General features: G+C 40.0%; 1 protein-coding gene across 3 annotated transcripts in view; it reads left to right on the top strand.

Moving 5' to 3' along the window:
* The window catches only part of DCLK1 (doublecortin like kinase 1), a 265,632-nt gene that overhangs the window by 117,405 nt on the left and 124,340 nt on the right, over positions 1–23,887 (top strand). For all 3 annotated transcript variants that reach the window (XM_064173100.1, XM_064173107.1, XM_064173125.1), the window contains exon 4: positions 14,633–14,732. In XM_064173100.1, coding sequence (XP_064029170.1) covers positions 14,633–14,732 — 100 coding nt within the window. The remainder of the gene's footprint in view (positions 1–14,632; positions 14,733–23,887) is intronic.

The raw sequence follows: 23,887 nt of genomic DNA, 5'->3' as shown, positions 1-23,887 counted from the left end.
GTTTCTTTATTTAGGACAAATGTTTAGCTGGCATATGTACTTGACTCTTATGAGCAAGATTGTCTGGGCTCAGGAGCTGCAAAGTTATCTCCCTTTTAATTGTGGTGCAGGAATAAGTACTGCATATTTGACAGAGGTAAAGAGTGCTAGGGTATGTGCTTGTGACAGATGGACATCCTGCTTCTTCCTCCAGCTGGGTTTCTGAACCTGAAGGTTCAATTTCCTGTTTCTGTGCCAAGAAATTGCTGCAGTATTTTAATTGCTCATAAGTATGTCTTTCTGCTTACTTGCCTGAATAATTTATCCAGTAATTCAGCTTTATATTTTCTATGCCTTTCTATTTAGTTGCCTGGATAAGTCATCCAATAATTCAGCTTTGTATTTTGTATTCTTAATTTTAAAATAATACTAAATTAGATTAAAATATTAAATATAATGGTAAATAATATTGTGAAGAATAACGATACCATTATTTTTGAGATAACTTCTGCAGTATTGACTGTACCTGGGTGTGGATGACTTGTGCTACAACAGATATTTGGCTACAAAAGATACTTGGCCAGATGCTGCTTCCAGTAAGTGTTACTGAGCCGAGCTGCTGGGGAAGAGAACATCCATCTATCCTTTCCCAGTACAAACACAAGAGATGATGGTAATGCCTGATCCCACCTTCTCTGTTACCCTGGAGCATATAGTAGAGGAGACACAACTGCTTTTTCCTTGCTTTATTCTTTAGTAGCTGCAAGTCTGCCAAAGAAATGATACGGGACATCTGTTGGACCACAAAACAATAGGATACAGTTTCAATTCAGAACTTGGAGCAAATGTCTCTCTTTTTGCTGACTCTATGGGAACGTTTGATCTAGCATTGTGTGACCTGTTGTACACCAGTCGTTGCTTGTTTGTTACAGTTTGTGATTAGCTAGGCACTTTACTGTAGTTTATGGAGAAGCCAGTGCCACAAGGCACTTCCAGTCAAAGATATACCTGTCTGGAAATATAGATTCTCATTCTGTAGGAAATGCCAAGCAATAAAAATCACGAGGCACCAAAGGAATCAGAGTTAAAACTTACTATTCAGATTTTTTTAACTATTTTTAGTGCTGGGATTTTGGAGCCTTGAGTATCCATATAAAGAAGTACCAATGTGATGTTCTTGTGTGGATTCTTTCCTTCTTCAATTCATCTCATGTAAACTATTTGGATAGCAATATCTATGCAACACATAAACCTTGGGTTCTGACTAAATAATAGCATCTATCAATAACTAGAGGAAGTGCTATGTAAACTGCACAGATCCAAGTTTCTCTGATCTATGTTGTGTATGATAATTACTCTTAAAACAGATACAGCAGAAATAAAAGAGGGTGAAACTCTATAACGCGAACCTGCAACACATTCCACTTTTGCAAGGTTAAAAGCACACTTCACTGGTCTTCAACTATTAGAGGATTGGGTGAAGCTAACAGAGGTGTTTCTTCATCCCCACATATGACAACGGCAAGCTTTTAAATGCTGTTCTGTAATACCTACTCTTATTTGCTTTGGATTGACTGGAATCCTATAGGCTAATAACTGGATAGTTAAAGCAAAGGATGTATATTGAGTTAAGGCTTCAATAATAGTAGAAAATTATTTGAGATTTCTTTTATATAGGGACTTAGGGACAAAGTAGGATCCTGAACTTAGGATGTAAAGAAAAGGAGGTACACACTAATGTCATGAGCTTGGGAAACCAATGGAGTTTTAGAGCTTATATTGTAGATTGTGAAGTTAGAAATATAGAAGGTGTAGAGTTTCCTGATGACTGTAATCAAGGTCACAGCACAGAATAAGAGAAAGGAGCCAAAGGCTGAGCCACTCCAGAAATGAGAGAGCGGTTTGAAATTGAAAAGAAATGCACTCATTGTGGTCTTTGCAAGCGGGAGATAGCTAAATGTGGTACCATGAAAACCAGAAGGGAGACTTCCACAGTAATTATGTGGCTCTGATAAATTAAATTGAGAATGAGGAAAAAGCATTTCTGAAAGAGGCTGCCATTGAATTTGCGAATTCTGTCCTTAGTGGATTGATGGAGAGATTGTAAAGAACCACAAGTTAATGCCTGTGGTGCTCTTTAGAGGGTGCTGAAGAGAAAGATGTGGGAGGAAAATTCTGTTGCCAAAGTCTTGTAGCCAGGATACAGAGTGAATGGAAAGAGTGTGCTCAGAGAATTCATATGTAGGGAAGAAAATTGAGTCCAGTAGAAGAGGGAGTGAATACTGTCTTGGGTGAGCTGTATTGTAGTATGTGATGTGGAGACTTGAGTTCAGAAGAGAGAACTGAAGTGAGAGGGCAACAGTAGTGTGGTTGGTTGCAAGAGCAGGCAACCATGCTGGAGACTTTTACAAGTAAGAATTGAAGTGGGACGTGAAATTTCAGCACACTGGGAGATTTGAATTGTAGAGAGAGAGAGGACAAAAGAATCAATGAGCTGGTTAGAAAATTGAAGGTCTGAAAGGTTATATTTTGCAAAGGAGATGCAAAATAGGTGAAAGGAGGCGATACCCACTGTAGGCCTACTCTGCACTTTCCCTCATTCCTATGTGAAAGGTTTCCACACTAGCTACTCAGATCAAGTGTGGTGCAGCTGTCAAAGTAAGGTAACATTTGAGGAAGAGTCATTTTTGGGTGTGGATAAGAGCTCTTACCCTGCCTACTATGAAGCGATTTTTGACAAGAGGAGTTTGAACTGTCTGGGTTAGTGGTTCCCACAGGCAAACCTTTCATGAAATTGAGTATTTAGTGCTTCTCAGCATTGCATTCATGCATAACCCATGGGTTGGGAAATATCCCCTCCTCCCCTCAAATAGTGTAACAAAGAAGCTTGTTTACTACATTAATTTTAAGCTGAAATTGTTCAGATCTCACATAATGTTTCAGGCTAAGATATGGTAGTTTCAGTGTATTAGAACTGACAAGTTTCTATTATCTTTAATTTAAATTTAATGTACTAATTTGAAACTTTCAAAATAGACCTGTCACAAATTAAAATTGTTTTCCTCAAGAAGGTGATGGTACAATTGCAAAACCTAGGATCTTGATTTAGATTCTCTTTCTTTTAAGCATGTCATCATTTAGTGCATAGCGTGGAAAGGTTTTCTTGTCCTTTTGAAAAGCCCACACTGATCAAGACAGAAATGAATATAACTGAGAAAACCAGATACTTCATTCTTAGTGGTTTATTTGCCAAGTTCTAGCTGGGTAAAGGTGATAAAGACTGAGGTGTATATAGCACTGAATGGATGTTCATGAATACATGGATTGAAGAAGTAGACTGATAATTACAGCTGCAACAATCTAAAGTTGCACCCTCTGTGTTAGTGACAGAGGGAACAAAATAAAGGGAGTCAGTGCTCAACCAGTGCCGATTAACAAGCAGCTGAGGCAGAAAGTATGTGTGGAGCAAAACACAACTGCCCTTGCCCTGGGTGCTGTCTTGCTTCCCATCCACTCTGGCAGCAGAAGAGAAGGCTACTTCTGCTGAGTTTGAGTATAAAATTTCATATGTTCCTAATTATGATGGTGTCTTGTGCTTACCTAATTCGAGGGCACACACACACAATTACAGAAGCGTTAATCTGCAATGTAGCTTCATGAGCCAATTGGTAAAGATTAGTTTCAGACAGTTTGAACCCCACAGTAACTTACGGTTTACAGGAATCCCTGCAGTAACATCTCCTTCATTTACAGAGGGCACTCTTGTAATGAGAATCTCATGATAAAATGCTCTTATTCAATGAAAAGTTCTCGCAGCTTGATGATGCAGTTGTCACCATGGAGATTTCACTCCAACAGAAAGGAACAAATTTAGTGCTGTTAGACTTTGGAAATGTGTAGCAAATTCTTCCCAATGCCTTTACCTAAGCTAACAGCTAAGGAGAGAACTTGGATCAGAAGTCAGGAGAGGAAGTATATATATGCTGATGATAAGTTATCTTTTTGGTAGATGGCTGGATCTCAAGAACTGGCACGTGAATAATGAACAGATAAATGTGAAAGGGCATGAATAAAAAGCCTCAGAGCCTGAGCCAATAGGAAGGGAAATAGACTTGTCTTAAAGGAAATGGTCAAATATGATGTTCTGTAAATTCTTGTTGAAGTCTAATTTCTCTCCTTCAGAAAAGATATTTCTTGCTATTATCCCACAGTCCACACAGAATGGGTCCAGCTGAAGTTACTTGGGAAAAAAAAAGACGTGATATCAAATTTATTTATTTAGAAACAATGAATATTTTTCTTTCCCCTTCCTGAGAGCCTCAGAATCGTAGAATCATAGAATGGTTTAGATTGGAAGGGACCTCAAAGATCATCTAGGTCCAACTTCCCGCTGTAGGCAGGGGCATCTCCCACTGGAACAGGTTGCTCAAGGCATTGAGATGTTTGGATTTCTCATCTCACAACAATGACTTGAAGAGCAATTACACCATTATTGAATGATTCGTTTCTTCTTTTCCTGAAGCCATGAAATCCTGCTGAATGAGTAACAGTTGTTTTACTGGTCTTTCTGCTAAGGGAAGTTCTACACAGTAATTAATATATTACAAAAATGAACAAAGCGCTGGAAAAGCTAGCATGGGAAGCAGCCCAGTACTGGCTGGGAGATAAACATAGTAATGCAGAAGGTCTCTTCTGCTCTGGTAATTCTGCTAGGATTATGAAGTTAAACAAAACTATGTAAATACTTCTACAGGCAACATATGTAGGACTTGGTGTAACTCATGGATGAAAAGCTGAACATGAGCCAGCAACATGTGCTCGTGCTTACAGCCCAGAATGCATACTATATCCTGGGTTGCATCCAAAGAAGCATGTCCAGCAGGTGAAGGGTGGTGATTCTGTCCTCTTCAGCACTCTAGTGTAATCACACCTGGAATACTGCATCAGGTTTGGGGTTCAGAGTACAAGAAACACATGGACCAGTTGGAACAGGTCCGGAGAGGGGCCACATGAACAGGGAGATGGAACACCTCTGAAGAAAAGCCAAGAGAGTTGTGGTTGTTCAGCCTAGAAGAGAAGGAGGTTCCAGGGAGGCCTTATTGTGGAACTTAAAGGGGGTTTATAATAAATATAAGGAAGAACTGTTTGGCAGGGCCTGTTGCGACGGGACAAGGGGTAACATTTTTAAAATAGAGCAGATTCAAATTAGATCTAAGGAAGACATTTTTTACAATGGTGGTAGTGAAACACTAGAACAGGTTGCCTGAAGAGATGATAGAAGCCACATCCCTGGAACCATTCACATTCAAGTTGGGCAGGCATCTGAGCAACCTAATCTAGTTGAAGAAGTCCCCACTTATGCCCTCCTCTGCAGTGGATGATGACTAGACAACCGATAAAGGTCTTTTCCAACCCAAGTGAATCTATGATTCTGTGACTGATTTATAATGTCGCAGGAAAATCTGCAGCTGTCAATGAGATTTTTTTTCGACAGCCAGTAGTAGACAGCAGCAATGTATTCCTCTCTGAAGCAATAGACAAATAGTAAGGAAAAGGAGCAAAATAAGTACTGTTATTGGCAAACACAGTCTGACTAAATAGGAAAATGGAGAAAAAAAAATTTAAAAAGTATATCTTAAAATAAGGAGGGGCTCTGTTCTACTGGAAAAATCAGGAAAAAAAAAAAAAAAGAACAGAGGTAGAGTGAGGTCCCTTGACAGAAGAAGAATTAAAGAAATCTGCATAGGAATTAAACATTGAGACTGAATGAACGAGAAGAAGAAGGGAAATGACAAAGAGTTCTGTAATAAGACTCATAAAACTGATACAAAATTAATGAGTCAGAGTCCTAAAATCATGAGTCATGTAAACACTGAGGTTTTTTCCAAGGATAAAAGTTTTTTTGAATCTCTTTTTCACCATCAGGGAATTGGTAATCAAACTCAACATAAGATTGTTTCAGATTCAGAAAGGCAACTTTAAAAAGCTGTAAAACCTTCCAGCTGGCTGGCTGCAGGATGAGATCTGTAAGGCACTTGCCACTGTGTCTCTGCTTGCCCGTCCTTTGTACTGCTCTTTCCCCACTAGCGTTAATTGCCTCTCTGTTGCCCTGGGTGTGTGCTCTTGCCTGGCATCCTGTGTCTCATTTCTTTATGCTTTATGTTTTCCTTTTTGCCATCATTCATTTATCTTTTCAGAAGATCACTACACTCGCTTGTCATTTGAGTTCTCCTTATATCCTTCTGCATCCTTTTTCAGTCTGCTACCTCACAGAATCACAGGATGTCAGCGGTAGGAAGGGACCCAAAGAGATCGTTGAGTCCACCCCCCTTGCCAGAGCAGGACCATAAACTAGCTCAGGTCACAGAGGAACATGTCCAGACGGGCCATGAAATTCTCTGGAGAAGGAGACCTCATTCTTTGTCCTCACTTTTCTTACCAGCCCTCCAACAGCTCTGGTGCCTGAGGGCACCCCAGCTTGAGCCTCTTATTGCTCATCCCAAATAGCTTTCAACGTTGAGTCTAATTAAGTTGTTGTTTTTAAAAGAAGACAAACACACAGAATATCCTCCTCCTCCTTTTCCATTGAAGTACTCAGCAGTACGAGAATTGTAATAGAACCTTGAAATATAATTGTCCTGGCAGTGTTGGTGTACTGTGTTGGTGCTATGAACCATTCCTGAAAGCAGAGGAAAATTTGAAGGTTTTTTGTTTGTTTCTTTAAAAAATGTCAGAGTCAGTATGAAGTTGATATGGATTAGCTTTAAAAAATAGGAAAGGATTTGATTTGCTGTGACTGACATCTGCAAAGAATTTTGTTGTACATGTGTTTGTTTTAAAACATGAATTTAAAAAGATCACTGATCCTACTATAGCCAGAGTAACAGGAGTAACAGAAATTTAAAAAGAATATTTCATCTGTAGCTTTCATGTCATGCTATGCTTTTAGAGAAGGGATTGATTCCATCCCTCTTCTTACCTCCCTCTTCTTCCCCTCTTCCTTTTGCCTTTCCCTTTCTTTTCTCTCCTTCCCCCTTTCTGCTCTCCCTCCCTTTTCACCTCTTCCATACCACTACTGACAGCTCTTTCTCACTTGTGGTGAGAAAATAAAGCCAGTTAATGGCTCTGCAAGCTGCTGTTCTTACTTCCTGGTCATCTGTTCTCCAAAAGAGAGAGCATAATTTCTCGCATCTTTTGTAGATGCAAGAAAGAAGATGTCCATAACAAAGTTACCAACTTCAAAGGGGTGACTATTAAGAGCGAAAGTGTTTTGGGCTAGACAAGGGAAAACTAAAAGCTCCACAATAGGAGATTGCTCATTGATTCCAGACACTCACCTGTTAAGAAATAAAAGTGAGGGTGACTTTTAAGCTGCCCGTATTGCCTGTGCAATGCTGCAGAGCCAGGCATAAGGCTGGTCTGGAAGCCAAGTTTCTTGCTCTGCTTGGTATTGCCCTTCTGAGACAGTTCATCTGATCTGCTGCATGCACCCACTGTGTGTCTTGTGAGTACCTGACACAACCGGGTCCCCGGGTCCCCTCTTGGCTTCTGGCAAAAAGCACCACAGCAACTGCTGAAATCTAGGATAATTGAGGGTTCTTCCTAGGCTGACACATGCATTTCCCACTAAAAAGGCATGTGGGATTCTTGTTTACTAGGACAAGGATTTGTGGGGGCTTCAGCCTGTACAACTCGCTCAGGCAAGCTTAGCTATGACAAATTCTTGGTTCACTCTTGTTTTGCCTACGTATGTTTCAGATGGTCTTTTTTATGTGTCTTGTGTACAACTCAGTGCCTGTGGTCGATTTTTATTTGCTGCTATTTGTTGTCTTTTTCACCAGTGTAGAAGACCATAATGCCTGAGACTGCCCTGGGCACTGATACTGTTACTGGTATTTAATTCACTCATCTGCAGCATGTAAGAGAGGCACCTTTAACTTTATCACCTCTTTGCCAGAAAGTGTTTTCTATACAAGTATCACAGTATATTTAGTACTAGGTGCACGGTAGAAAACATACTTAAGTGTGTTAAGTGTTTAGCTGCATCTAGGTGGATTTTGTTTTCCTCATTGTGAGAAATGTCCTGATGGAATGTGGAAGGTAAAAATCTGCAAAAAAGATGATAACGATGATGGATTCCATGATTTGAAAAAACAATAATGTTCAGGGAGACTTTTATAATTCACTGTCTTAAAAACTATCTAATTTAAAGTTGATCATGTACAACAGCACACTGACCTCTGAAGCACTGACACAGTCGAGTCTGGGTGATACAAATCCTTGATCTTCCAACCCAAAACTTTAGAGGAGCTGTGTTCTCTAGAAGTGAAAATGGCTAATAAAAAGCAGGTCTTGTTGCTTAGCTGATGACTGAGTGTGAATGGAAAGTGCTTGCAGATTTCTCTCTGAAAAAGTCTGCAAAGGAGTTCTATATATTTGGTAGATGCCTTCTGGAAAAAAGAGGATAGTGAACTGGGGAGCAAAGCAGGCCAGAAATGCTGAGATAGAAAGGATGGAAATTGCAGACAATGAAGGTGTCGCAGAGGGGTATTCTGCCACCTACGCCAATTGTGGCGGAGGGGAGAAATTAATTGGTGTGAGATAATATTCTGTAAAAATATATAATTTATTAACGTCAATATTCTGAACTCTTGCCACCCCCAACCACTGTATTTTAATATTAATATGGATCTACACTGTTATGAAGGACATTATAGGAATATCTCAAACAGTAACTTGTTAATAACTAGCATATATTCAAACTATAAACAGAGAGAGGAGTTTCCCCACGGCTTAATGCTTCTTGGGGTCAATATGCTACTTGCTCAGCAAGGGTGGGCTGAAAGCTCTTCCTGCTCTATGGCAGGAGGCAACAGAAATTACAGAGGCATTAAAGCATTTACTCACAAATTCTGACTAATCAATAATCACCCTCTGGGGCTATGTCACAGCCTATGCGAGTGTCCAAACTTCAGCAGAGTCTTTGCCTGTGGACTTTGAGGCTGGAATCCTCCTGGCTTCAGGGGAGAGGAGAATCTTCCTAGCTTCTGGGGAAAGGACAGTCTCTGACCTTGGTCTCTTGGCGAAGGATGCAATCTCTGCCCTCATCTCCTGGCTTCTTCTGGACGCTCTGTCCAGGGATTCGTAGGCAGGACCTCAGGTGCAGAAGGAGTACAATGACATGCAGTGTCAGCACAGTCTCGTGCTGGCTACAGAGGCCGATCGTGTGCAGACAAATGGGGTCTGCTTCCTGGTAACTTGGTGGCAGTGGTGCTTACCAGGCAATGATAAGGCAGCAGGCATGCAATAGTGTGCACGGCTGCACAGGAGGCTGAGCTCCGTATAGGCATAATAATGAACACAGGCAATGTGGGGGAGCCCGAGCACTTTGTTTACCTGTGTACCCCCATTTATTAAATGTGGGCCAGCATTAATGGCCCCTTGGCCACTGGAATGACCAATCAGGTTGGCAGTCAGCCAAACCTTACCATAGTAGGCAAAAGCCACAAGCCTGGACCTCCCAAATATGGGGATCACATGGGCATTACACTAGGCAGGCATGAGCTGGGCGTGTGGGGGCTTACACAACCAAAAGCCTGGGCAGGCCAGACTTTATGGCACCAGGCCTATTGTGCCTCTTTGTGCTCGTTATGTGTTTACCTCTGGTTATGGGCAGAAAAATATGTCCAGGCAGGCCAAGGCATATGTAAGCCTATTTTCAGGCCTATAGGCCCTCCACAACAGAAGGGCATCTCAAAGCTTTCAGTAAATAATAGGAAAGAATACTGAAAGCCTGAAGATAAATTAGTCCAGAGGTGGATGTATTTCTAGGGAATGTGGTATTGCTTTAAGCTTTCTAAGAGGTAGAATTATAATTCCCAAATTAATAAAATCTCAGGATGCCAGAAAAACTAAGAAGCATGTGTAGTTTTACAGACAGAGCAGAAAACTAAGAGCATGGAGAAAAGACACAAGCATGAGAACACTTCAAATTATACTTTTGAAGTTTAATAAAAACCAAGCATATCTAAGTACAAATTACCTTTCTATTGTGCTATCCTCTTTGCTTTCCTATTTGCATATAAATTGCACTGATTGAACTATAGGTGCTTCAAGTATCGGTGTAGTCGAGCCTGGTTAGCTTTTGCAACTTCCATTTAATGAATGAAACCCTCTTAACTGGTTAGAGCCAAGCATTTTTGAGTTTTATTAAATCCATACACTTTTTTTTATTCAAATGTGAATTAAATTATCATTCATGCTTGTTGTCAAAATAGCTCAACTTTGTGTCTAGGATTGCTTATTATTTGTTCAATTCTAATGCTCAGTATAGTATTAGACCTAGTATAAACACAGATGTAAAGGTTGTCAATCCCCAGAAGTGTCAGACTTAGGAGGCAAGCAGGAAATTACAGATTTTTTAATGTCATTCTGCAAATTAGTAGTTTGGTACATGCTGTGGGAGAGGTGGCGATTTCAGAGGAACTTGACTGAGGAGAAGAGATGTTTGAAGCTTGGTGGGAGTATGGGGTGGGAAGATAGGCAGGATATGTCTCGTGGACAAAAAACAGTAGATGGGAAGTGAGTTTATATTAATGTTGCTGAGCCTGATACACTAATAGAACATAAACTGAGTAGGAACATGGTAAAAAGCTCCATCATGTATTTATATTTTTGATGTTAGCATTCATGTGCTCTGTGGTGTTAAAATTACAATGGTGATAAGAATAGGATTGTGGTGGACTTGAATTTAAAGTTATGAGCAATGATTAAGAAGAGGACAAATTGGGATGTACTTTGGTCTCATTTTAGATCTTTATTTTCTCTAGTTCATCTCCTAATTTTCTATTTGTTTTTAATTTGTTATTGCTTTAAAGTAGTTTCAATGACAAGTCTTGTGGGAATGCAGAATGCAGAAGAGTTGTGGGGTGCAGGTGCAGGAGAGCTGTGGGAAGGGAGTGAAGTGCCAACAGGCAGATCCTTGTAATAACAGACCTTGGGTCTCACATGCAGCTGGCCACCTTATCTCAGAAGGGGTAGGGGCTGGTGAGAGGCCTCGAGCACAAGCCCTACGAGGAGAGGCTGAGGGAGCTGAGGTTGTTTAGCCTGGAGAAGAGGAGGCTCAGGGGTGACCTTATTGCTGTCTACAACTACCTGAAGGGTGGTTGTGGCCAGGAGGAGGTTGCTCTCTTCTCTCAGGTGGCCAGCTCCAGAACAAGGGGACACAGCCTCAGGCTGCGCCAGGGGAAATTTCGGCTCGAGGTGAGGAGAAAGTTCTTCACTGAGAGAGTCATTGGGCACTGGAATCGGCTGCCTGGGGAGGTGGTGGAGTCGTCGTCCCTGGGGCAGTTCAAGGCAAGGTTGGATGTGGCACTTGGTGCCATGGTCTAGCCTTGGGCACTGTGGTAAAGGGTTGGACTTGATGATCTGTGAGGTCTCTTCCAACCTTGGTGATACTGTGATACTGTGATACTGTGATAATAACAAGGCATGTATGTATGCAGATGTGGTGGGCTGTCCCTGACTAATTATGCTAATGTGTAGGTGTGTGCTCTACTGGCTGAGTGTATGTATTAGGGCTGTTATCATCAATAAAATGGGCTTCTGCATAATTCACGTTGAATCTTCTGGAAACCCTCGCGGCTGGCCCACACCATACCGGTCTATGGCCTTGTTTACTGTGGCCTGCAGCAAGCAGAAATAGCAGGCAGCATGGCCTGCAACATCGTCTTGCTTTGCAAGCAAGTCATGATAGGTACCATTACTTTTCTTCCTTAAGATTTTTCTAGCATAGAGGTTCATAACTGTTGTGGAGGGGGATTTATCTATGCCTCCCTTATTAGGGGGAAGTGAGAAATTAATTTGAGGTGGTATTAATTTTTTATGAAAATTATTTATTAAAATTAATATTTACAAATTCGTGCCACCCCCAACCACTGAATAATAAGTTCTAGTGCAAGATCATGAAAACAATTAGGATATGATATATTTACAGGGATTTGAATCAAATTATCAACTATAGACAGAAATTTCCCTGAGGCTTAATGCCTCTTAACAACTATACTGTCTGCCCAGCAGGGGCTGAAAGCTGTGTCTTCTCTAAGGCAGAGAAAACTTATATTACAAAGGAATTAAAGCTTATTTAGATGTGTTGCCCTTAATTATTAATCACCCTCTCGGGATTGTGTCACAGCCTGTGCCCAGTGTGTCCGGGTCTTTGTGAGGCTGGAATCTTCCTGGCTTGCGAGGTGAATGATAAGTGTTCCCAGTCTCTGGGGTAAACAGGATTTCTCTAACCTTCTCTCCTGGTGTGAGGTGGTCTCTGCCTCGATGCTGCTGGTTTTCTGGATGCTGCGTGTCCAGGGATGGTCAGCTGGCAGGATTCCAGGAACAAGAGAAGGATTTGTCCGTGCAGCTTCTGGCACGGTCTGCAGTACAGCCAGCAGGCTGTGTTCGTGGGTTTGCAGACAATCTAGAAGGTCTGCTGACCTGATTCTTCAGGCTATAGCAGCGGGCATGCAGTGTGTGCCAGGCTGCTGGGAGACTGAGCTTCGTGGATAATTGGAGGTAGTTGGCTGGTATGCACGGCTGGCTCTCGGCTTAGGGGCTATCGGTTCCCCATGTATGTATCAAGTGCAGGTGTGCATGTGCCCTGCTTCCAAAGGTACGCAGACAGAGCTAACTGTGCCTTGAGATCAAGGCAAGAGGGCTGAGTCTCAGTGAGTATGTAAGTGGGGGCCAGATCCTATGTCTAGGCCTTGCAAGCAGGTCAGAGCTTGCAATGTGGATCAGAGAGCTGAGTCTGAACAGCTAAGTCTGAACCTCTGAACACATGGTGCTCCTTTGCACCCCTCTTTATAGACTGTGGGCCAAGATTTGTGGCCCCTTTTGGCCATCTAGAGTGACCAATCAGGTTGGCAGTAAGCCAAACCTTAATTGGCAGGAGCTGTTTGCCTGGACCCTCCCAAATATGGGGATCACCTGGGCGGACCCCAGGGATACACGGACTGGGGGTGTGTTTGTTACACAACCTGTTTACTACCACGGGTCCTGGCAGAAAAGCATGTCCAGGCACGTAGAGGCATAGGGAAACCTCTGTTTTGGGGCTGCAGCCCCTCCACCACACTGTTGTAGATGTTCGAGCCTTCAGGTGTGTTTCCAGGAAGCATGATATGAATTTTGTAACTCCTAGACACCAGTCACTGTAGGCTGGGTAGGTGGTGCTTGTTTTAGTGCCAGTGTCTAGCAAAGTGTCATAAGCTTATTCTTTCAGTTGGGTTTTTGTAGGCTTAAAGTGCTGACTTCCCTCCCTCCTTGCTCCAGCTGCATCGTTCTCAACTGTTTTGTCAATTTTTAGAGATTCTTTATGTGTTGCTGCCCTGTTTGTGGACTTGAAATTCTGTGCATGAAATGATCTTGTTCAAACATTAGGGCCCTATTTAATTACAAAGATATAAAAAAATAAGCAGGCATAGACTTTTAAAAACTTCTTGTGAACATGAAGCAGGAACACAGTTTACCAGTTGAGTTGTTTGGGTTTTTTTAAGTAGTCAGATATCTAGCTTGTTTTTAAAACTTGTAAAAATTGGGTCAGTCCAAAGTCAGGTTTTGGGAAAGCTACTGAATATTAGTAAAAACAGTCATATGACTATAAACATTAAACTGAAGTAGTACCCTGTAAACTAGAAGTAATGTAGGGAAATGATTAGATAGTGTGTGTTGGAAGAGACCTTTAAAGGTACTGTAGTGTAACCCCCTTTCAAACGAGTAGGGACCTCTTCAACTAAGTGTCTTACCTGACTTTGGATGATTCCAGAGATGGGGAATCCTACTACCTCTCTGGTAACTACTCTAAATTGCTTTTTTCCTTTTATCTAGTCTCAATCTGTTCTCTTTTGGTTTAAAACTTTTAACTCTTGTCCTGATACAACTGTCCCTGCTAAAAGATGGTTCCCATCTTTCTTATAAGCTCCTTTTAACTATTAAAAGGCTGCAATAAGATCTCCCTGGAAATCCCATGTATGTATATAAAACTACACCAGCATAACCATGTTTAGTCATATCTGTGAGTAGTAGAAAGGCATTATCCTTTTAGTCAGTACTAGAAGAATCATCCCCAGCTCCTCTAATTGTTCAGCTTGGTGCCTTTGAAGAGAGTTCACATTAACTCTGCTGGCAAAGAGGAAGATACTCAGTTCACACATACAAAGTTTCATTCCCTCAGGGCGTTTTTATTGAAATAACTACATTTCATTCTGCACGGAAGTTACAAAGCTGTATCCTCGTTTTGTTGCAGCCAAAGGATAGAGATGTGGGTTCGGAAGCAAATTAATTGTCTACTAACTGCTGAATAGTACCTTGTGCGTAAACAAAAGGCATTTACCTCATACTCCATTGATGCATCATGTAATAAATGTGACGACCATGGCTTTTTGTCTTACCTTTCTCTTCCTGCAGCCTCCATAAAAGCATTTATTACTTATAACAGATGGTCAGAGCACTGCTTTGAAAATTATCTGGAGATGAAGCCCTGTTGATTCCATTAAAAGGGAAGAGTTTTCATGCAGATAGAAACAAGGAAGGATTTATTGTTCTCACAATTTTGGTGACGAAGTATTTCATACAATGCCTTTCTTTTCCCTTTTGCTTGCAGGTGATGTGCCTTCAGGATTTCTTTGGTGATGATGACATTTTTATTGCATGTGGACCAGAAAAGTTCCGTTACCAGGATGATTTCTTACTGGATGAAAGTGGTAAGAAGATGTATTTTTAAAACGTTCACTATCAGAGCAGAGGGCAAGTTTCCATATCAAGCTAATTAAGCCGAAGCCATATTGCCTAAGTTGATTTCAAAAATAGGATCAATATTTTTATTCTTAAATTCTGAGTACTAAAGTAAGAGGTAACTGAAATCAAGAGTAAAGTTTGCAAGGGGAATGTTTCCGACTATGCAACATAAAATTCATCTTGATTTTCATAGATCACCAGAAATAGTCATCTGTTTGGAAGGACTCCTTTTTTTTGTGTTCACTTACCATTTTGCCTTTTTTTGTCTTTGACTTTATTCTGCTTCTTTATCACAGTCTTTCACAGTTTTTACAGTTGAGATTTATACAGTGCTGCACAGGTAATATGATCAAAGAGAATAGATACAATTATGTATGGGAGAAAAGCAGACAAAGTTACCTCAGAATGACGAGGAGTTCTGTTCTCTCAGAGACTAACTAATGCAATAATATAATCAATGTACATAATCCTCTAAGGAAAAGACATGTTTGGTATTCAGATAACCTTTATTGTTACAAAGAATATCCCTAACTTAGGAACTACAGTATTAGGAGAACATCTATAGGACTTCTGCATTTAAAAAGGAAAAAAAAAGGATTTGCCACTTAAATTACATTTATTTTTGTATAGAGCAGGACCCAGCAAAGGGTCTTTCAGTCCATGGTGTGTTTTTACACTATTGGCATCAACTCTCATATGTTTTAGGTTTTGTTTTCTTTTTTTTTTTTTAATATTGTCTCAAAGAACACCTGACTGGAAAATCAGAATTTTTTACAGTACTTCATAGTCATCATGTATTTGCTTGTTTAACTTTACCTTTTCATCACCGTTTTTGTGCAAATATGCATTTAAAGTAAAGATGCTGTGACTGTATTTCCCTGACTACCCTGTGAAGCTGCAAGGCTTCTTGGTTTACCTGGATCCAGACAAATGCTTCATTAGTTTGTGTAGAAGCAGAAGAAGCTTCCATTGTGAGGTGAAGGATGAGTCTGAAAAAGGAGGTATCCTTGCTACTGAACAGGGGAATGACATTTTTTATCAGACACTGACAGCAGCAAGCACACATTCCTCTTCTTCTAGAGGACCTTATAATATGGAAAGAAATAGTGCACACTACTTGCTGTTTGCAAAATTAAAAGTGCTCTAGTTGCCTCTAATGTAAAATGTACTATCAGTGGACAAGTAATCTTAGTTACTTTTAGGCCAGGAATTAGAAAAGTAAGGGGGCGATATTTGGGCATCACGGGCGTTTCCCAGGCGGACATGCAGCTTGTTGTCCTTGCTTTTAATGAGAGGAGAGCTAGGAAGTTGACTGCATAACCTCTGTTCATTTGTGTCTTTTATCTGAAAGATGACACTGGTGGCTGCTTGGTGTCTCTTCATAGAATTGTGCAGCACTTTTTCGCCTGCTGACTTGGGGAGAATTGCTGACAACAGATTTGTCTATATCTTTTTTGAAGTGTGTAGCTGTTTTTTGAAAGTCTTGCGTCAAAGTACAGATATAGCCTGACTCTGCCTAGTCATTGTCTGACTCCATCATCTCTTTGAGTAAGCACTATCATTCTCTAGAACATTGATGCTTAAAACCATATAATGATAAGCTTAAAAAAAAAAATGGGAGGGGGGACCTGCTTAAAATTTAGGCTGAAAATACAACTTCAGCAATTTGTTGTGGTGTTTACTTTTCTGCTAAACAAAGATTCAGTGAATGTTAACTGTTTTGACTAATGGAGTGAAGAAGTAGCAGATAATCAGTCCAGACTGTATCTAATACCTTTGTGAAGTATACTTTTAACTTTGCTGTCTATTTTGGGTCAAGTTGAGTATCATAAAACTAACCTGGTTGCTTGCCATTAATAATTGATGTACCAACTGATACAGCACTAGTCAGCCTTCTCTGAGTTAGGGGCAAGATTTGGAAAGAGAATTAAAAAACAACTGAGCTTGTTTTGCTTGGCAAATAAGGTTTGTGTGATCACACAGTGTGTCTATGTTCCTCATAGTTAATCTAAGAACATAAAAACTATTAGTAAGTGATGCCCAACTGTGAGAGGCTTGGAAGGCCTGTCTGCTTTCCTGAAAAGCAGCTTGAAAACAACTCTGTGCTAGTTTCTGTATTCCTACGTCCCTCCAGTGTTTCCCATTTTCAGCTAAATGACGAGAAGAACAGTTAAGGCATTGCAGTTAGGAAAAGCAAAATTTGAAGGTGAGAAAGAAGAGTAGAGAGAATAAATACTTAAGCAATGAGGGCTCTGGGCTTTTGAGAATTCCTTATCATGGTGGAAGAATGTTCTTTATCTGTGATTTGAGTTCAGAGCTCCTAATGTTAGAGATAAGTGAAAGACAGAAGTTTCTGGGACTGGAAAACCAGTCAATACACAGGTATTCATTTTTAGCTAACACTAGGGATCAAGAGAGTAGATACTTGCAACTGAGCCACTCCCTGCAGGTTTCATTCCCAGTAAATAAAATTAAACCTATTAGCACAGTAGATTGTAGATGTTTGTTTGACTCAGTTGAAGGTGGATGTTCAGAAGAATTCATGTGAATTATGCTCCAGGAATGTCTGATTCACTTCTGTAAAGGGATTTCTGTGTCTGATTTTGCTGTTCTTTCTTACATAGTATTTCTTTAAAGTTGTTGTAAAAACTTTTAGGATGAGATTAGTTTCACTCCAAAGACTCATCAGTTTGCATTATTTCTTGTCATCTTTATCTATCCCACTCCCATGGCTTGCTTCCCATCCAGGGTAACACTAAAAACCATAGAGTCAGAGATTTAGAAAAGACAATCTGGAAGTCAAGTGAATCAATCTCACTGTCTATGTGTGGGATTAACATTCCCCATTGCATTTGTGACACACTTTTCTAACATGCTTCTTTAATGCCTCTGAGGAGGAGGAATCTGTAACCTCCCAAGGGGTTCTATGCTGTTGGTGAACTTGCCTCACTGTTTTTCAGCTATTTTACCCCAGATTCTGTTGCTATAAATGAAGCCCATTATTACTTATCTTCTGTGAACATGAGAAACAGCTTATTCTTTTTACTTTGAAAAAGTCTGTGGGCTGCCCATGAGCCTTATCAGTTTTCTCTTCTTTAGACTGAACTAATTGTTTGGTTTTGATTTTGTACTCAAACCAGTCCTGAAAGGAGGGAGTGTGTTCCTTCTTTGTATCATCTCCCTTTTCTGTTTTATGTCTTTCAGGAAGAGGCATTGCATATCCCCTTCGTAATCAGTTAAAACAAGTTGATTCATTAGGGATCCATCAAAGAGAAAAACAAGCAGTTGGCACTATATGTTGCATTTTCTTCTCTCTTCTTTGATGTACAGATGGTTTTCATATTAAACACACTGTTTATTGCATGGAATACAGAATCAATAGGCACCACTCCCACAAGAATTTCTAGCATTTTTTTTCCATATCTGACCTAATTGACAGATACAATAGTTGCACACACTTCCATCATGAGAACTGCAGATGAGACGTGGGAATGACTATAAAATGAAGAAGTAAATGCTTCTTGTTTGTCAAGCATCAGCAGCAATGCTCTTTTTATAGATTTTTTTTGTGGGAAATGTAAGCACAAAAATATTATATTAATGAAACACATACTATGTCAGCCAGCTTGTAAGAAGAAAAGTCCTCAATGTACAGTATAGCAGTGACTACTTCAGCCATAATTATTTGCAGTTCTGGAAACTTTTCCCAGAGATTCCAAGTTTTCTTTAACTGATGCTGGTTGCATTTTCAAAGAAGAGAGGAATTCAGAGGATGGTTTTCTATAGCCCTCAGCTGTGTTTTGGCAGAGATTAGGGTTTAAGGGTCACGCTCACAAAAATATTTGCAATCAGCTGTTACTTAGGCACCTAAATAGGATTTGGCAATGTGAATAACTTGTGGGATTTGCCCTAAATGAGAACATCTCCTTGGCTTGTACAGATACTTCTTTCCTAGCATTGTAAAATATGAGAAGTTGTTTGGAGCTGGCAATATCAAACTTAAATGTTTTTAAATTAAATTATTTTTATGTTTAGTTAATGTTGGCTGAGTGCTCAATCTGAAATATAACAGACTTCATCACGTACTGAGATGCATCATGTAAAACGCTACAATCTTGGCTGACCAAAGTCAGTGTCTGCCTCCGAGCAGAGCGTAACCAGAGTAGAATGTCTGAATGTGAAAACAACTGCAGATCGCTTGTCAAGAGCACATATTACTGTTATGGAAACAATGATGAGAATGACTCTTTTCTAGGGGAAAATTAAGACTGGAATCTTTGAAACCTCAGTTCACTTTGACTTTGGCCTATGTTAGTCCTCAGTTCAGCATCTCTGTGCCAGCAGTATTACTGCTTCCTCTTGCCAGCAGCGGACAAGTTGTTGCCAGGAAAATCTGAGTCCTGTGGTGTCCGCACATGTGCATGTCCATGTGGAGATGTGCACATGCATCTGATTCAGTAACTGTGGTTAAGGTTGGGAGTATCATGTTTATCCCTGTTAATAATTGTCAGGTTTCTGTAACTTCCATTACTGCATCCTTCCTGAAAGAAGGAGGAATGGGAAATTGGTTATAGTCCTTGTCTACCCTGATTTATAGGACAGAGACTTATGGTTGGACTTAGAAGTGGAGAGCACGCTGGCTGACATACTCTGCCCTCATCAAGAACTTGTGCTTTGGCAGTTGGAAAGTAATGGTGGGTTCTGGGGACTTCAAGATATAACTTTGCTTTCAACAGAGGAATAGTGTTCCAGTGCAGTGTGATATTTTCAAATGTCATCAACTCCTGGGCCTTGGAGACAGATACTCTGTGTACAAGGCAGAAACAAACGAAGGCACGAGGGACCAGTCCTCTGGCTGCATGTACCATTTAGACTAATAGTTTAGAAAGGGCAGAAGGAAAGAAACTGTTTTCACCGTGCATTTGCATGCAGTGCCCCTTTAATTTTTCTACTCTGAGACCTTCAGCTTCATCTCTGGCTGCTCATCATGCCTTAGACACTTGCACAGTATGCTTAGCTCTCTCCCATTTGGCATATTGCTGCTTGTCTTCATTCCCTTCCTCACAGTAAAGGCATTAATGGAATCTCTTTTTTTAATCCATCAGGGTGCGTGACAGTTTCACAACTGTCCCAAAACCAGTGGGAATATCCCCTCACTGACATCACCTGCATCCAGTGTGACATACTTCCCTCTGTTAGGCTCATGCTCCAGGCATGGCTCTGGCTGCATGCACATACTCAGCTGTATGGTAGCATGCAAGCGGTAGCTTGTTTTTGTTTGTTGAACTCCTAAAATGGAATACTGATCTGTAGTTAAATACTAAGCAAGCTGTTGTCATTGTCATCAGGTGGCTGTTAATATAGTATCATGTGGCATTCATTAAATAAAACTTGTTGTAACACTTGAGTTGAGTGAGCTGTTCACATGAAAAATGCTTTCACAGAAGTATAATTTTTGTTTGCAGAAGATTTCTCTGCCTTTTTGTAGACATATTCTTCACTGTATAAGCCTATTTCTTTATCGTTGTCTGCAAGTTATTTGCTATAAATATTCTCTGCTTTGTCTCACAGGGCTACGTATTTGAGACATTGCTTTTCACCTTTCTGCCTAAGCACCTCTATCAATGAAAACTTGGTCACTCAAGTCATAAATCTTTGCTTCCCCACAGCTGGCAGATTTATAGACTTGAATAAGGATATTAGAGCTTTCGAGAAGATTATATGTGTTGTTTCTCACCCAGATTTACACTGAACTGACTCTCACTTCTTTCCCTTTTTTCCTTTCCTCTCTTTTTCCACTTTCCCCTTTTCCCACTTCCACACCATGCATGCATATGTATTTGCGTAGTTAACTTTTCATCAACGTTGCTATGATGTTTCCCCTATGTATAACCAGGAATTATCATGATCACTTAAAACTTAAAAAAACAGTCTGTCACTGAAACTAGCCAAATCATAAGGCCACAGTTGATGCTAACCTGCTCTGCCTGTTGAACCAAATGTTCTTCAGTGTGTTTTCTGCAGTATTTGGTTTCTCTGGTGTCTGTTAAAAATAGCATGAATGAAACACCATCCAATAAAATGGAACTGGTGGAAATTCTCACTTCTTATACAAAATAAATGTTGAGTGTGCATATTCCTTCATCATTTTTCTGTGGTAAAACTGATTTTGAATATGAAAACACTAAAAACTCTGGTTTCAAGAATGCCAAGCTTTTCTCTATAATATGTGCATATTAATTAAGTGGTGTTTTTACTGGAACTTCGTAATACAAAACTTTAGCTTATTTTAAATAAAAGAAAAATAGTTATTAAACATTATCAGTATTATTATCTTAATGTACATGAGGTTTTGTTCATAACAGGTAGTGCAGTTAATAACAGAAAAGATGGAATATATTTGTTAGGTTTGTATAGCTTGATATATTTACTCTCTTTTATTGTTGTTGTGGTAGTTTCTTGTTGTTGTAGTCTCTTTACCAGAGAAATATCTAGATTAATTATGTTGGTTCAGGAAAAAGAAGATTTTTTTTACAACACATTTTAAGCTCATTCCACAAACCATGAACATCTCAGTTTTATATCCAAACACAAAGAGTGCAATTCCAGTTTTTATGGCCAAGTTTCATTTCTAGAGAAGTACTTTGTCAATTTGGTAGACCTAACAGGGTAGAGCTTGACACCTGAATTCTTAATGTGACTGTCTCAGATCTTCTCCTTCCTGGAAGTTGCTTTGTTTTGTGAACTTTGACTCTAGTCCACAGTTTTTTTAATACTGTATACCACAGGTTAAGTTTTGAGCTTGTATTGAGCCTATATTGTTACAAGTTACTGGAATATGTCCAGAGAAGGCCAACAAAGCTGGTTAAAGGCCTGGAACACAAACCCTATATGAGGAGAGGCTGAGGGAGCTGGGGGTGTTTAGCCTGAAGAAGATGAAGCTCAGGGGTGACCTCATTGCTGTCTGCAACTACCTGAAGAGAGGTTGTAGCCAGGTAGGGGTGGGTCTCCTCTTCCAGACAACCAGCAACACAACAAGGGGACAGTCTCAAGTTGTGCTGGGGGAAGTCTAGGCTGGATGTTAGGAGGAAGTTCTTCCCAGAGAGAGTGATTTGGCATTGGAATGGGCTGCCCAGGGAGGTGGTGGAGTCACCGTCCCTGGAGGAGTTGAAGAAAAGACTGGATGAGGCACTTAGTGCCATGGTCTAGTTGACTGGACAGGGCTGGGGGATAGGTTGGACTGGATGATCTTGGAGGTCTCTTCCAACCTGGTTGATTCTATGATTCTGAGATGGCAGGTTCTAAACTATTAACTTCCTTTAAAAGATTTTTAGGAGAGACTTTTTTTTTCCCAGTTTCAGTGATGATGGAAGCAGCAGATGGTAGCTGTGTGTTACAAGCCCCTCTACTGATTCTTTTATGTGGTTTGTTGAGAAATGTAAAGGAGTCTAACAGGAAGAATGTTTAGAAACCACATTTTTCTTGTGTTTATCTTTGTACTTTTCCTGTTTTTTTTTAATTACCCCGATGGAAAGGAGATTTGGAAGTAGATTTGTATTTTTTGTGGTTTGCAGATCCTTTTCATTGCTGGAAACTTTGAGAATCTAATCTGTTTCTGAAAAGATGTACCCCATAGTACCCCATAGCAGGAGATCTTTTTGTTTGGGCAACATAGTCCCTTTTTCTTCAGTTCTTGTGAGTTTGTGTGAGATGAGTAGTTCTGGTAGTGTCACTGCTTTATTATTCTGTTTGAGAACCTGAACGGAATGTGCTGTCTGCTAAACTGTATTTCGTTGTGCCCTGGAGACTGCCTGTTTCTTGGGTAGTATGGTTGTATTAGAGAGATTTTGTATTGAGATTAGACTCCACTCATCATCAATAAAATTGGATTGACTTGTTAAATTGACCATTACAATTTTCTGCTTCTCACGCTAGATACAGGCTCTATACCTGGAGTTTTGTCATGCCTCAAGCGTGTGCACACATTTTTAGTGCCAGAGCCATCCACAGAGTCTGTTATACCGGCAAAATCTTTTGAAAAGAGAATAATGATTCAAAGTCCAGAGTTCAGTAGCTTTTAGAAAGCAGAAACTTTTGGAAGGCATGTGAGGAAAATTTATTCAACTTTTAATATTCATTAAAAGCCTTTAAAAAAATAATCTTATCAAATGCAAACTGCAGTACAGCAGCTGAGAGAGAATGAAAGCCAACCTGGATAATATTTCAAAGTGGTAAAATCAGAAACTGTGATATTCATATTTATATACTCATACATATTTAGTGAGATGCTGCACATACAGACACAAATATATCAGTTATAAAGCGGTTTACTGTCCTTCAAAGACAGCTAATAGAAGACCTCCGTATGATGGCTGTGTTGGACTGCAGAAAAAAACTGATGGCTCACAATACATCCTGCAGTAGTGGTTCAGGGCTGATGTTTTCAAAATGCTACTTAAAGAAATTTGCCATTGAAAACCTCAGAAGTGTTACCTGACAATTCAGGTTTCTTCTGTGAACAGTCACCTTCAAATAAACTTTTTTCATAGCATAGTTTCCTACAGGAGGACTGGATGCTAATATTATGCATAAAGTAATCTAAGGCTGAGTAATCATTAGGAAGTCTCATGTTGCCATGCAACTGAACACCCGTAGGTGGTAGGTCATGGAGTGCTGATTTGGATTCTTTTATTCTTCAGTCAGAGCTTTTTAAACATTTACTTCTATAGGACTTGTAATGCCTTTTTTTTTCTTTTGGAAGAAAATCTTATAGAGGCATAGAATTTATTGAAGGGAAAAATGAGATAACCTAGCTGAAGGACCTGGGTCAAGAAAAGATTTTGGAAGATTGTGAACTGTTCTTAATAGAATGGAGAGGTTGTTAGAAGACAAAGAAACTAAAATCACTTAATTTTTCCTGTTATTATGCAATAGGAAAGGAGAAATTTTCACCGCTACTTAGAACTGTTAGGATTGTCTAAAAAAAATGGGAAGACAGCTTATAGAGCAAGGCAGTTTCTGATGGAGGCACCATGTTTAGGAAGAAAAAACATTCCATAGGAGAGCAAAATGGATGAAGCTTTACAGAAATTGCTCTGTTTTTAACTTCATAGGTTCTTTA

Source organism: Pogoniulus pusillus, chromosome 3 (genome assembly GCF_015220805.1).
Source record: "Pogoniulus pusillus isolate bPogPus1 chromosome 3, bPogPus1.pri, whole genome shotgun sequence".
Taxonomy (NCBI): Eukaryota; Metazoa; Chordata; class Aves; order Piciformes; family Lybiidae; genus Pogoniulus; species Pogoniulus pusillus.
This window is presented reverse-complemented; position numbering and strand designations above follow the sequence as displayed.